The sequence below is a fragment of the Ranitomeya imitator genome, chromosome 1 (assembly GCF_032444005.1).
Source record: "Ranitomeya imitator isolate aRanImi1 chromosome 1, aRanImi1.pri, whole genome shotgun sequence".
In the NCBI taxonomy this organism is placed as follows: Eukaryota; Metazoa; Chordata; class Amphibia; order Anura; family Dendrobatidae; genus Ranitomeya; species Ranitomeya imitator.
In genome coordinates, this window is record NC_091282.1 from 856,283,283 (window position 1) to 856,299,943 (window position 16,661).

Consider the following 16,661-nt stretch of genomic DNA (forward strand, 5'->3'; position numbering starts at 1 on the left):
GTGTTAGAGGTTTTTTGGTTTGGGATAACGGTCTTTGTATAGGATTTGGCTCAAATTGTGGCTCCTCATATTACATTGTATCGATTTGATAATTTTTATATCTCTGTCAGCACTTGCATATCTGTGTGAGCCACGTTTCAGCCTTAAAAACCATATTATTGTCTGATACAGCCCTGCTACCTTCCTCTATGTACTTGATTTATATAATTGGATGGACATTTTTTCTCACTTTATTTGTAATTGCCAGGCGTGGCACTTAGGTGTCACTACCCCTGTTACTACCATTATTTGTATGCTTTTTAAGGATCATGTTTTTTCGGAACTATTTATTATTAAAGTTATCATATTTGATGAAAATTTGTTCTGTGATTTTTTATATGTAGCAGTAAAAGGAAAACTCTTTGATTTCATAGAAAAAAGCCAACTAAACAAGTTCATTGTTGGATTTTAATTCAGGTCAAAATCATTAAGAAATGGCTAATTTCATAACTGAACATGACAAGTTTTGGAAATATGTAGAGCAGTGTAACAATTAACTCATGAGGATATTTGTGTCTAGTCCCTATGAGAACATATATATAAATAGAAACGGAGTTGATAAAAAAAGTACTTTTATGTACGGCCATATTCATATTTAGATAGCCTTCACCTCTTTTCTTGGCAAACAATTGTATTTGTGGGTAGCATCAAAATGTCACAGCTATTGTACTGTACGCTTACTTTACTTACAAACAAGAACATTTGTAGGCCAACTATAGGTAAGACAGAGCCACTGCCATTGGAAGAGCTGATATTTATTGAGTAAAATTTAAGTTATACATTTTGCATTTGTATGATCTATTCACAAACCTGTTGTACTGTAATTTCTGGGACATTGTAAAATTGAAGTACTCTCATACTGTATATCAATGGGCCATGAAACAGAATCACTCTATTTTTATCAGAGATGAAGGCAACATTCTTGCTACAAGTGATCCAGTTAGATAGGGTTAGGGTGAATGATCTGAAGAAACAAATATGTTTGCAGCAAAAATGTACATTATAAGTTTAGATACCAAAATGCCACTAATATCACATTGCTGTGACCTTTGACTCTCTATTATCTTCTTCAACCCATTTGCCTTTGGCCTTATTGTTTCCCTCATGTTCTTTTAGCTTGTCTTCCAGTTCTTCTTCATCAAGTCCATCATTTTCATGTACGTTTATGTTAACTCTGTAAATCGTAAACGACAAACGTTACTTATGATGTACATGCTAGTGGACATAGAGTGCCTTGAAAAAGTATTTGTACCCATGAACTTTTCTCCATATTTTCATGTTACTTAAATGGAACCTGACACTAGAAATAACGCTGTTAACCTGCAGATATGGGGTAAATCTGCAGGTTAACAGCGTTATGATGCTGTTTGGCATCGAAAGTGCAAAACCGAAAAAAGCTGGGGTCATGAAGGGGTTAACCCCTTAACCCCTGGAGCTTTTTCGTTTTTCGCTCCCCTTCTTCCCAGAGTCATAACTTTTTTATATTTTTGTCAATATGACTGTGTGAGGGCTTGTTTTTTTGCAGGATGAGTTGTACAACCCCTGGCAAAAATTATGGAATTTCTTCCCTCATAATTGAGTGACTCCATAATTTTAACCCTATGCTTGGTTACAAAAAGTAACCATTACGGACTGCCATATTTTTTGTTCTTGATTTCTTTTACTGTTTCTTAAAGCCAGAAAATTGCCATTTGAAATGACTTTAGTTTTGTGCCATGTCTGTGATCTGCTTTTTTTCTACAAAATTAAACAACTGAATGAACATCCTGCAAGGGCAGTGATTAACTCATTTTTCCCAGGGGTTGTACTTTTACATGACACCATTGGTTTAACAGCTTCATGTACTAGAAAGCAGGAAAAAAAATTCAAGTGCGGTGAAATTGCAAAAAAAGTGCTATTTTACACTTGTTTTTGTTTGGCTTTTTTTACTTGGTTCGCTAAATGCTAAAACTGACCTGCCATTATGATTTTCCAGGTCATTACGAGTTCATAGACATCAAACATGTCTAGGTTTTTTTTCATCTAAATGGTGAAAAAAAATTTCAAACTTCGTTAAAAAAATTGCAACATTTTCTGATACCCGTAGCGTCTCTGTTTTTCATGATCTCAGGTAGGGTGAGGGCTTATTTTTTGCGCACCAAGCTGACGTTTTCAATTATAGTGCAGATACGATCTTTTGATCGCTCATTATTGCATTTTATTGCAATGTCGCAGCAACCAAAAAAAGTAATTCTGGTGTTTTGACTTTTTTCTTGCTACGCCATTTAGCAATCAGGTTATTTTTTTTTTTATTGATAGATCGGGCGATTCTGAACGCAGTGATAACCAATCGGCTCTGCTACATAGAGGTGATAATCAGATCGCCTCTATATAGCAGATTTACTCAAAACAGCTGATATGTGCCGGGAAAGATGTGGGATCACTGCCGGAAGGAGGGAGTTCGACTTCGGCGTACTATTACGCCGATGTCGAAAATGGGTTTGATTTTGTTCCTTCATAGTTAGACGAGTGTAATGCAAGTGTCATGCATTTTTCATGCAAGTACAATCCGATTTTTCACACCTAGAATCCGATTTTCATCCCACTGCAATGCGATTTTAACATGAGCTTTTACATCTCCAAGTCATTTACACATTGTTTTCTAAGGAAATATTCTTAAAAACATATATATGTATAATAGATAGATAGAACAAAAGCTGGCAATTCATGTGCCTTGTTCTGTAAAATCACAGCAGAAGCCGACATCATAAAATAGATGGATTACAGTGGGTACAGAAAGTATTCAGACCCCTTTAAATGTTTCACTCTTTGTTTCATTGCAGCCATTTGGTAAATTCAAAAAAGTTCATTTTTTCCTCATTAAAGGGAACCTGTCACCCCGTTTTTTCAGTAGGAGATTAAAATACCGTTAAATAGGGCCGGAGCTGTGCTTTACAATAGGGTATTTTTTGTCCCCTGATTCCCTACCTATGCTGCCGAAATACCTTACAAAAGTGGCCTTTTTCGCCTGTCAATCAGGCTGGTCAGGTCGGATGGGCGTGGTCACAGCGCTGTTTCTCCCCCACATCTTGCTTATGTTCCCGTTGGTGGCGTAGTGCTTCTCGCATGCGCAAGTGCCGAATGCACTGCACAGCTGTAGAAAAAGAGCGCGCTCGCTGCTATTCAGCGGTTTGTCGGTGGGTGCGGCCATCTTCCTGAGGGCGCGCTTGCGCAGATGGAGTCTCCTGCTATCCGGGGCTTCAGGAAAATGGCCACGGGATGCCACGCGTGCGCAGATGGACATCGCGGCGGCCATTTTCCTGAAGCCGAGATTCGAACTCGGCTTCAGGAAAATGGCCGCCACGATGTCCATCTGCGCACGCGCGGCATCCCGTGGCCATTTTCCTGAAGCCCCAAGAAGCTGGAGACTCCATCTGCGCACGTGCGGCCTCAGGAAGATGGCCGCGCCCACCGAGATATCTACTTCATTAGAAACAATTTGCCGTTCCCTATTGTCATCTTCTTATGACCATGGCGGTTCTTAGTTTACTGCACTACACAGCATTTCCTCCTATGCCTTTTGGAACATGCAGGGTGAGAGGCCACAATCAAGAAATGATGCTGTAAAGAGCTCCTCAGAGTATCCTAGTATGGGATCACTGGTTTGCTGGGACTCACATTGGTGAGAGGAAGGATGATCAAGGTGAGGATTAAGTAATCCAGGCTGTTGGCTGGTGAGACTGGACCGTTTGAAAGACTGGGTGGTGCTGACAAGCATGCTGAAAGCATTATCTGCTATATAACCAACCACCTGTTTGCACTGGTGTAGCTTCAGAAGTGAGGTTCTGTACCTCCCTGCAAAGTGGGACAGGAAGCTATGTGTCGTGGATGGGCGTGTTTGTTGTTCACCAGCAACAGACGTAATTGCATGTGCACTACGTCCTTAGTGTCTGCGTACAGCATCATCAGCACTTCCACTTCCCAGTCCATTAACGCACGCCTTACACATTTTCTAATTGCTAGGTCTCTGGAAACCAAGTTTATTTTAATAAAAAAAATTATAATTGGTAACCTGCAGCAGGCAAAGCGGTATATTGGAGTTTAATTCCACCGTAATGTAACATAATGTATGTAAAACTATGAATGACTAATTTAATTCAGAACACTTTTTTTAGCTTTCTATTCCACCGTAATGTAACACCATGTAAAACACTATGGATGACTATTTCAATCCCCCAAAAATGTTTTAACTTTTTTTTGGAGTTTTACATACCACCGTAATGTAACATTAAGCATGCTAAACTGTATGGATGACAATATAGTCAATCTTTTCACCTCCCAAAAAAGGAATGTGGTCACGTGCATCAGCTATATATTTAGCAACGGACTGCAAAGCCTTAAGCCCTGCCTAGAGGCTGTATTCTGCCACTCTACCTGGTCCTGCAGCTGTCCCTAGGTTAAATTCAGAATGTATCTGATACAAACAGCAAAACACAGGATTAGCCCTTAGAAGGACTGTTAGTTTTATGGTTCAGCATCAGAACTAGTATCAACACTAGAGGACTCTGATTAGTTAAACTGTGCACACACAGGCCTCATTAACTGTTCTCTCCCTCCAATCACAACTGTCTCTTAGCTTTGCAATGGTGTCAGTGAGCCGAGCATTGCGACGCCTGTCCTTTTATAACCTCTGATGAGGTAATACGGCCAACCAATCACAGAAATTCCACTACCAAGATGGTTACAGGCATTAGAGTGACTTACAGGCAATCCTCGCATGTTTATTGGCTTGTAACAGGCACCAAACATGCAGGGTGGGGATTCGAGCTTGAAATCCAAGCACCAGCCATTGCTAGTCAAGTACTGAGCATATTCAAGCACCCAGATACTTGAGAGATATTCGAGTATTACCGAGCAAGTTCGCTCATCGCTAATCATTATCCATTTTTAGAAGCCATCCTCTTTTCAACTTCAGCTTTTTCGTTATGTTTGCATCAAGAATTTGATAAAATTTAATTGAATCCATTCTTCACTCTACCCGTGAAATATTTTTTGTGCCATTGGCTGCAACTCATCCCTAAAGCATGATTGATCCACTCCCATGCTTATTGATTGCGAGATGTTCTTTTCCTGAAACGTTGTGCTCTTTTTTTCTCATTAGAGGACCTATAAATCTGACCTTCCTTTGAGCTAGTTGAGAATCTGGAGCATTACATTTGCTGGTTCCATTAAACTCTCAAAATGACCAGAAAAAAAAGAACTTTCATGTGAAACTCGACCGTCTATTCTTGTTCTTAGAAATGAAGGCTATTCCATGCAAGAAATTGCCAATAAACTGAAGATTTCCTACAACAGTGTGGACTACTCCCTTCAGAGGAGAGCACAAACAGGCTCTAACCAGAGTAGAAAGAGAAGTGGGAGGCCCCGCTGCACAACTGAGCAACAAGACAAGAACATTAGAGTCTGTAGTTTGAGAAATCGACACCTCACAGGTCCTCAACTGGCAGCTTCATTAAATAGTGCACGCAAAACACCAGTGTCAACGTCTACAGTGAAGAGGAGACTCTGGGATGCTGGCCTTCAGGGCAGAGTGGCAAAGAAAAAGCCATATCTGGGCCACATCCGTATACAGGTGCCATAAAGACTGCTCCCAATGTGGTCATCTTACAGATATACCTGGTGGACACTCCCACCTAATACATATCAACACGAGAAAAATAGGAGTAATAAGTCCATATGTATGAAATAGTATAAATTTATTAATCAAAACACATAAAACATTACAGACCAGGATCAGGTAGTGATGGCTACCAATGTCCAGACATTCCAATGTTATACTGTGCGACCAATAAAGTGCTTAGTGCATAAATATGTATATTGGGGGGATAAATGTTACAGGTCAATGTACTCCAAAAGATCATTGTAAGTGTTTTTCTCGTGTTGATATCTATTATACTAATTGACCTGCATCATGTGCTAAAAGTGTGTATGTTACCATATAATACTGCCAGGAAGAATTTTCCTATTATGTTGGTTAGTGTAAGGGACATGGCACATATTTTCTTGATGGGTAGATGAAAAGGTTTTTTTGCACTTTAAAGGTACCGTCACACTCAGCGACGCTGTTTAGGTCGCTGTAGAGACATCAAACACAGCAACTCCAGAACGATGCGGGGCGATCCAGTGACGTCACGGCGACTTACTTATCGTTCTCGCTGGTTGTTAGCTCCATGTAAAACGTTGCTGGCATCGTTGCTTTTGATGTCGAACACGACGATACACGCCGACCTGAAGACGAAATAAAGTTCTGGACTTCTAGTTCCGACCAGCGATGGCACAGCGGGATCCAGATCGCTGCTGCGTGTCAAACACAACGAGATCGCTATCCAGGACGCTGCAACGTCACGGATCGTTGTCGTTCTCGTTGTAAAGTTGCTGAGTGTGACGGTACCTTAAGTCTGGCTGGACTAAAAAATATTTTATTTATATGTGTTGCTTTATTTGATTAGTGATAAAAAGTTAAGTTGTAGGTTACCAAACACTACTTTAGCGGATTCTCTAATTACTGCTCTCCTTGCTTGGGATGTCAGCTTAGGTGGACAGTCATGTCTTGTTAGGTCTGCAGTTGTGTCATACTCCTTCTATTTTTGATTATTTAAATGGATAGTGCTCCATGAAATGTTCAGAGCTTTGATGATTTTTATAACCTAACCCTGCTTTACTCTCCTCCACAATTTTATCACTGGTCTGGTGTGTCCCTTGGTTTTCATGATGCTGTTTTCCCCTAATGTTCTTCTCAATTAAATCTCTGAGGACTTCAAAGAACAGTTATACTAAAAACAAATTACACACATGCGGGCTCAATTTACTAAGTGTGATTGTGAAGAGAACTGTAAAGATAATGATGAGCGCAATAGGGTCTTATCTGGGTTAAATAGAGAAATAAAAGCAAAGAATTTGCTCACCTTCAAGGGTTGTGAAAGTCATAACCCTAACGCTGGGTTCACATTGCGCTAGTGGGTGTCCGCTGACGGAATCCGTTACATGGCGCAATTAACGCTATGTAACGGATCCGTTGACTGCAATGTATCTAACGCATCGCTAACGTATGTCATTTTTGGCATGCGCTAGCGATGTCCCGTTATTTTCTGACGGACCTCGAACGCTGCTTGAAGCGTTCGAGGTCCGTTTCTCACTAGCGCAGATCGGGCATCTGCGCTAGCGGGATTGCTAAACGCAATCCCTTTTTGTACATTGGGTTAGTGCATTCCATTAGCGTATGCGCTAAACGGATTGCACTAACGCAATGTGATCCTAGCCTAAGGGTATGTGTCTACGTTCAGGATTGCATCAGGATTTGGTCAGGATTTTATGCAGGTAAAATCCTGACCAAATCTGCACCTGAGGTCCCTGGCAGGTCACCTGCGTTGTTCTTGCGTTGTTTCAGCAATGCAAGGACATGCTGCGTTCTTAAAAGACGCGCCGCATGTCCGTTTCCGCAGGTATGCCGCATGCGTCTTTTAATGCATAGTGAAGACGGGATTTCATGAAATCCCCTCCACTATGCTGTAACATCTGGATGCTGCGCTTTTGACGCTGCGGCTCTACGCAGCGTCAAACACGCAGCGTTTCCTGAACGTGGAAACATACCCTAATGCTGGCTGAAGAAATTGGCTGTTGTAGATCGACAGGAAGAGATAGCATGGAGAGAAGTGGAATTAACTCAGTAGTATAAAATGCAATAGGAATTCTTGGGGTATGAATGAGGTTTTATTTATCATTGCGTTTAACCCCTTTACCCCCAAGGGTGGTTTGCACGTTATGGACCGGGTCAATTTTTACAATTCTGACCACTGTCCCTTTATGAGGTTATAACTCTGGAACGCTTCAACGGATCCCGGTGATTCTGACATTGTTTTCTCGTGACATATTGTACTTCATGATAGTGGTAACATTTCTTTGATATTACCTGCGTTTATTTGTGAAAAAAACGGAAATTTGGCGAAAATTTTGAAAATTTCGCAATTTTCCAACTTTGAATTTTTATGCAATTAAATCACAGAGATATGTCACACAAAATACTTAATAAGTAACATTTCCCACATGTCTACTTTACATCAGCACAATTTTGGAACCAAAAATTTTTTTTTGTTAGGGAGTTATAAGGGTTAAAAGTTGACCAGCAATTTCTCATTTTTACAACACCATTTTATTTTAGGGACCACATCTCATTTGAAGTCATTTTGAGGGGTCTATATGATAGAAAATACCCAAGTGTGACACCATTCTAAAAACTGCACCCCTCAAGGTTCTCAAAACCACATTCAAGAAGTTTATTAACCCTTCAGGTGCTTCACAGGAATTTTTGGAATGTTTAAATAAAAATTAACATTTAACTTTTTTTCACAAAAAATTTACTTCAGCTCCAATTTGTTTTATTTTGCCAAGGGTAACAGGAGAAAATGGACCCCAAAAGTTGTTGTACAATTTGTCCTGAGTACGCTGATACCCCATATGTAGGGGTAAACCACAGTTTGTGCGCATGGCAGAGCTCGGAAGGGAAGGAGCGCCATTTGACTTTTCAATGCAAAGTTGACTGGAATTGAGATGGGACGCCATGTTGCGTTTGGAGAGCCACTGATGTGCCTAAACATTGAAACCCCCCACAAGTGACACCATTTTGGAAAGTAGACCCCCTAAGGAACTTATCTAGAGGTGTGGTGAGCACTTTGACCCACCAAGTGCTTCACAGAAGTTAATAATGCAGAACCGTAAAAATAAAAAATCATTTTTTTTCACAAACATTATCTTTTCGCCCCAAATTTTTTATTTTCCCAATGGTAAGAGAAGAAATTGGACCACAAAAGTTGTGGCACAATTTGTCCTGAGTACTCTGATACCCCATATGTGGGGGTAAACCATTGTTTGGGCGCATGGGAGAGCTCGGAAGGGAAGGAGCGCCGTTTGACCTTTCAATGCAAAATTGACAGGAATTGAGATGAGACGCCATGTTGCGTTTGGAGAGCCACTGATGTGCCTAAACATTGAAACCCCCCACAAGTGACACCATTTTGGAAAGTAGACCCCCTAAGGAACTTATCTAGAGGTGTGGTGAGCACTTTGACCCACCAAGTGCTTCACAGAAGTTTATAATGCAGAACCGTAAAAATAAAAAATCATTTTTTTTTCACAAAAATTATCTTTTCGCCCCCAATTTTTTATTTTCCCAATGGTAAGAGAAGAAATTGGACCACAAAAGTTGTGGCACAATTTGTCCTGAGTACTCTGATACCCCATATGTGGGGGTAAACCATTGTTTGGGCGCATGGGAGAGCTCGGAAGGGAAGGAGCGCCGTTTGACCTTTCAATGCAAAATTGACAGGAATTGAGATTGGACGCCATGTTGCATTTGGAGAGCCACTGATGTACCTAAACATTGAAACCCCCCACAAGTGACACCATTTTGAAAAGTAGACCCCCTAAGGAACTTATCTAGATGTGTGGTGAGCACTTTGACCCAATAAGAGCTTCACAGAAGTTTATAATGCAGAGCCGTAAAAATAAAACAAAATTTTTTTCCCACAAAAATAATTTTTTAGCCCCCAGTTTTGTATTTTCCTGAGGGTAACAGGAGAAATTGGACCCCAAAAGTTGTTGTGCAATTTGTCCTGAGTGCGCTGATACCCTATATGTGGGGGAGAACCAGCGTTTGGGCGCATGGGAGGGCTCGGAAGGGAAGGAGAGCCATTTGGAATACAGACTCAGATGGAATGGTCTGCAGGCGTCACATTGTGTTTGCAGAGCCCCTAATGTACCTAAACAGTAGAAACCCCCCACAAGTGACCCCATATTGGAAACTAGACCCCCCAAGGAACTTATTTAGATGTGTTGTGAGAACTTTGAGCCCCCAAGTATTTCACTACAGTTTATAACGCAGAGCCGTGAAAATAAAATAAAAAATTTCCCCTCAAAATTATTTTTTAGCCCCCAGTTTTGTATTTTCTCGAGGGTAAAAGGAGAAATTGGACCCCAAAAGTTGTTGTCCAATTTGTCCTGAGTGCGTTGATACCCCATATGTGGGGTGAACCAGCGTTTGGGCGCATGGGAGGGCTCGGAAGGGAAGGTGTGCCATTTGGAATGCAGACTTAAATGGAATGGTCTGCAGGCGTCACATTGCGTTTGCAGAGCCCCTAATATACCTAAACAGTAGAAACCCCCACAAGTGACCCCATGTTGGAAACTAGACCCCCCCACGAACTTATCTAGATGTGTTGTGAGAACTTTGAGCCCCCAAGTGTTTCACTACAGTTTATAACGCAGAGCCGTGAAAATAAAAAATCTCTTTTTTTCCCACAAAAATTATTTTTTAGCCCCCAGTTTTGTATTTTCCCAAGGGTAACAGGAGAAATTGGACCCCAAAAGTTGTTGTCCAATTTGTCCTGAGTACGCTGATACCCCATATGTTGGGGTAAACTCCTGTTTGGGCACACGGGAGAGCTCGGAAGGGAAGGAGCACTGTTTTACTTTTTCAATGCAGAATTGGATGGAATTGAGATCGGTCGCCATGTCGCGTTTGGAGATCCCCCTGATGTGCCTAAATAGTGGAAACCCCCCAATTATAACTGAAACCCTAATCCAAACACACCCCTAACCCTAATCCCAACGGTAACCCTAACCACACCTCTAACCCAGACACACCCCTAATCCTAATCCCAATCGCAAATGTAATCCAAACCCTAACCCTAACTTTAGCCCCAACCCTAACTGTAGCCTTAACCCTAACCCTAGCCCTTACCCTAGCCCTAACCCTAGCCCCAACCCTAACCCTAACCCTAGCCCTAGCCCTAACCCTAACCCTAATCCTAGTCCCAACCCTAACCCTAGCCCTAACCCTAGCCCTAACCCTAGCCCTAACCCTAGCCCTAACTCTAGCCCTAACCCTAGCCCTAACCCTAGCCCTAATCCTAGCCCTAACCCTAGCCCTAGCCCTAACCCTAGCCCTAGCCCTAGCCCTAACCCTAACCCTAGCCCTAACCCTAGCCCTAACCCTAGCCCTAGCCCTAACCCTAACCCTAGCCCTAGCCCTAACCCTAACCCTAGCCCTAACCCTAATGGGAAAATGGAAATAAATACATTTTTTTCATTTACTTTTATAGCGGGTTTTTTAGCGGATTTTTATGATTGGCAGCCGTCACACACTGAAAGACGCTTTTTATTGCAAAAAATATTTTTTGCGTTACCACATTTTGAGAGCTATAATTTTTCCATATTTGAGTCCACAGAGTCATGTGAGGTCTTGTTTTTTGCGGGACGAGTTGACGTTTTTATTGGTAACATTTTCGGGCACGTGACATTTTTTGATCGCTTTTTATTCCGATTTTTGTGAGGCAGAATGACCAAAAACCAGCTATTCATGAATTTCTTTTGGGGGAGGCGTTTATACCGTTCCGCGTTTGATAAAATTGATAAAGCAGTTTTAATCTTCGGTTCAGTACGATTACAGCGACACCTCATTTATATCATTTTTTTATGTTTTGGCGCTTTTATACGATAAAAACTATTTTATAGAAAAAAATAATTATTTTTTCATCGCTTTATTCTGAGGACTATAACTTTTTTATTTTTTTGCTGTTGTCGCTGTATGGTGGCTCGTTTTTTGCGGGACAAGATGACGCTTTCAGCGGTACCATGGTTATTTATATCCGTCTTTTTGATCGCGTGTTATTCCACTTTATGTTTGGCGGTATGATAATAAAGCGTTGTTTTTTGCCTCGTTTTTTTTTTTTTTTTCTTACGGTGTTTACTGAAGGGGTTAACTAGTGGGCCAGTTTTATAGGTCGGGTCGTTACGGACGCGGAGATACTAAATATGTGTACTTTTATTGTTTTGTTTTTTTTATTTAGATAAAGAAATGTATTTATGGGAATAATATATTTTTTTTTTTTTCATTATTTAGGATTTTTTTTTTATTTTTTTTTTACACACTTGGAAATTTTTTTTTTTACTTTTTTACTTTGCCCCGGGGGGGACAATACAGATCGGTGATCTGCCAGTTTGCACAGCACTCTGACAGATCACCGATCTGTCTGAGAGCAGTGCAGCGTTACCAAATGCCTGCTCTGAGCAGGCACTTGGTAAGCCACCTCCCTCCCTGCAGGACCCGGATCCGCGGCCATTTTGGATCCGGGACTTACTGCAGGGAGGGAGGTAGGAGACCCCCGGAGCAACGCGATCACATCGCGTTGCTGCGGGGGTCTCAGGGAAGCCCGCAGGGAGCCCCCTCCCTGCGCGGTGCTTCCCTGCACCGCCGGCACATCGCGATCATCTTTGATCGCGGTGTGCCAGGGGTTAATGTGCCGGGGGCGGTCCGTGACCGCTCCTGGCACATAGTGCCGGATGTCAGCTGCGATAAGCAGCTGACACCCGGCCGCGATCGGCGGCGCTCCCCCCGTGAGCGCGGCCGATCGCGCTGGACGTAATATTCCGTCCTTGGGAATTAAGGCCCACCCCACATGGACGGAATATTACGTCCAATGGCAGAAAGGGGTTAAGGATGGTGGTTCATCCTTAGGAAGAAGCAGCTGTGCTTCAAAATGCTTTGATAAATTAAACTACATTCATATACATGCAGTTTATACTACTAGCAGCTCAGGTTTATTCCACTTCTCTCCAGCTACACAATTTAGTAACTGTGACTTCTGGAGGCAATTGGTTATTCAAGATTTTATTTAGGCTACAGTGGTCCGAATGCAAATGTACGTCACAACGTCACAAATGTACATCTAAAGACCCCATTTTCTGTGGTGTATGGCAGGGGTGTTAAACTGCATTCCTCGAGAGCAGCAAACCATGCGTGTTTTCAAGATTTACTTAGCATTGCACAAGGTGCTGCAATCATGATGTGTGTAGGTGATTAAATTATCACCTGTGCAGTACAAGGGAATCCTGAAAACATGACCTGATTGCAGCCCTCGAGGAATGCAGTTTGACACCCCTGGTGTATGGGGACATGAAGGTGACCCTCGGCCAGCATGTCCGGATGTTATAACATACCCAAAAAGACTTGCAGCCCTAATTGCAGTGAAAGGTGTTCCTATAAATATTGACTCAGGGCTGATTATATATGCACGCTACAATTTTCAGGTTTACATTTTTTAAATACCATATTTTTTGGACTATAAGTTGCACTTTTTATCTCCCCCCCAAAAAAAGTATAGGGATGAGGAGGCCATGCATACCAGGATAGGGATGAGGAGGCCCTGCATACCAGGATGGGGATGAGGTGACCATGCATACCAGGGTAGGGATGAGGAGGTCCTGCATACCAGGATGGGGATGAGGTGACCATGCATACCAGGGTAGGGATGAGGAGGCCCTGCATACCAGGATTGGGATGAGGTGACCATGCATACTAGGGTAGGGATGAGGAGGCCCTGCATACCAGGATTGGGATGAGGTGACCATGCATACTAGGGTAGGGATGAGGAGGCCCTGCATACCAGGATTGGGATGAGGTGACCATGCATACTAGGGTAGGGATGAGGAGGCCCTGCATACCAGGATGGGGATGAGGTGACCATGCATACCAGGGTAGGGATGAGGAGGCCCTGCATACCAGGATGGGGATGAGGTGACCATGCATACCAGGGTAGGGATGAGGAGGCCCTGCATACCAGGATGGGGATGAGGTGACCATGCATACCAGGGTAGGGATGAGGAGGCCATGCATACCAGGATGGGGATGAGGTGACCATGCATACCAGGGTAGGGATGAGGAGGCCCTGCATACCAGGATGGGGATGGGGTGACCATGCATACCAGGGTAGGGATGAGGAGGCCCTGCATACCAGGATGGGGATGAGGTGACCATGCATACCAGGGTAGGGATGAGGAGGCCCTGCATACCAGGATGGGGATGAGGTGACCATGCATACCAGGGTAGGGATGAGGAGGCCCTGCATACCAGGATGGGGATGAGGTGACCATGCATACCAGGGTAGGGATGAGGAGGTCCTGCATATCAGGATGGGGATGAGGTGACCATGCATACCAGGGTAGGGATGAGGAGGCCCTGCATACCAGGATGGGGATGAGGTGACCATGCATACCAGGATAGGGATGAGGAGGTCCTGCATACCAGGATGGGGATGAGGTGACCATGCATACCAGGATAGGGATGAGGAGGCCCTGCATACCAGGATGGGGATGAGGTGACCATGCATACCAGGGTAGGGATGAGGAGGCCCTGCATACCAGGATGGGGATGAGGTGACCATGCATACCAGGGTAGGGATGAGGAGGCCCTGCATACCAGGATTGGGATGAGGTGACCATGCATACTAGGGTAGGGATGAGGAGGCCCTGCATACCAGGATGGGGATGAGGTGACCATGCATACCAGGGTAGGGATGAGGAGGCCCTGCATACCAGGATGGGGATGAGGTGACCATGCATACCAGGGTAGGGATGAGGAGGCCCTGCATACCAGGATGGGGATGAGGTGACCATGCATACCAGGGTAGGGATGAGGAGGTCCTGCATACCAGGATGGGGATGAGGTGACCATGCATACCAGGGTAGGGATGAGGAGGCCCTGCCTACCAGGATGGGGATGAGGTGACCATGCATACCAGGGTAGGGATGAGGAGGCCCTGCATACCAGGATGGGGATGAGGTGACCATGCATACCAGGGTAGGGATGAGGAGGCCCTGCATACCAGGATGGGGATGAGGTGACCATGCATACCAGGGTAGGGATGAGGAGGCCCTGCATACCAGGATGGGGATGAGGTGACCATGCATACCAGGGTAGGGATGAGGAGGTCCTGCATACCAGGATGGGGATGAGGTGACCATGCATACCAGGGTAGGGATGAGGTGGCCCTGCATACCAGGATGGGGATGAGGTGACCATGCATATCAGGATGGGGATGAGGGGGACCATGCAGGGGTGGGATTCAAATTTTTAACAACAAGTTCTGTTTGTGTGTATGAAAACCACACCCATTTTAAGCCACACCCATTTACACACACCTTTTCCTCAAACATATACAAGTAGGGGCACAGTCAAACCATACCTCCCAACTTTTGAAGAAGGGAAAGAGGGTCACACGCCGCTACAAATTTTAGGCCACGCCTCTGACCACACCCATTTCACAACTACTCACACCAATATCCACATCCCAACCACACTCATTTAGCACTGCTGGTCACACTGTTTCATAAACAATAATTATAAACAAAACAATATGGCCACACAGTGCTCCATACTGTATAATGGCCACACATGATGCTCCTTACGGTATAATGGCCCCACATGATGCTCAATGCTGCATAATGGACCCACATGATGCTCCATACTGTATAATGGCCACATATGATGCTCCATACTGTATAATTGCCACACATGATCTCAATACTGTATAATGGACCCACATGATGCTCCATACTGTATAATGGCCACATATGATGCTCCATACTGTATAATTGCCACACATGATGCTGCATACTGTATAATGGCCACACAGTGCTCCATACTGTATAATGGCCACACATGATGCTCCATACTGTATAATTGCCACACATGATGCTGCATACTGTATAATGGCCACACAGTGCTCCATACTGTATAATGGCCACACATGATGCTCCTTACTATATAATGGCCACACATGATGCTCCATACTGTATAATGGCCACATATGATGCTCCATACCATATAATTGTCACACATAATGCTCCATACTGTATAATTGCCACACATGATGCTGCATACTGTATAATTACCACACAGTGCACCATACTGTATAATGGCCACACAGTGCTCCATACTGTATAATTGTCACATATGATGCTCCATACTGTATAATGGCCACACATGATATTGCATACAGTATAATGGCCACACATGATATTGCATACAGTATAATGGCCACACATAGTTACTCCTACACACGCGGCTCCGCTCCGTACACCTCGTACACACATGGCTCCACTCCGTACACCTTGTACACACGCGGCTCCGCTCCGTACACCTCGCAAACACGCGGCTCTGCTCCATACACCTCATACACGGCTCCACTCCATACACCTCATACACACATGGTTCCACTCCGTACACCTCGTACACACACGGCTCCACTCCGTACACCTCGTACACACACAGCTCCACTCTGTACACCTTGCACACACAACTCCACTCCGTACACCTCATACACACACGGCTCCGCTTGGTACACCTCATACACACATGGCTCCGCTCCGTACACCTCATACACACTTGGCTCAGCTCCGTACACTTCATACACACACCTCGTACACACACATGGCTCTGCTACATCCACACTATAAACAACTCCTGACCCCACACATAAGCTTACCGTCTAGCACCATGACAGCACAGCAGAGTGCTGCAATACACGGAGACCCCTGATCATGTGAATCCTGACTCCTCCCCTCCTGTGACCTCATCACAGGTCCTGTGCGCACAGTGCAGTGGCAGCCATACTTGTGATGTTTGACTCTCTGTGGGTGGAGGGATGCAGCCTTGCAGTGCTGGACCACGGACACTCTCAAATCTGGACACCCCAGTGGGATACGGGAAGGTTGGGAGGTGTGGTACCAGATCGCGGCTCTGAAACTCG

At 44.0% G+C, this 16,661-nt stretch overlaps 1 protein-coding gene across 1 annotated transcript in view; it reads right to left on the bottom strand.

Annotated features, from left to right (window-relative positions):
* Positions 1–776: 776 nt before the first annotated feature.
* SMIM24 (small integral membrane protein 24) overlaps positions 777–16,661 on the bottom strand; it is a 235,993-nt gene continuing 220,108 nt past the window's right edge. The window contains exon 6 of the mRNA XM_069741840.1: positions 777–1,213. Within this exon, the coding sequence (XP_069597941.1) occupies positions 1,072–1,213 (142 nt within the window). The 3' untranslated portion in view covers positions 777–1,071. The remainder of the gene's footprint in view (positions 1,214–16,661) is intronic.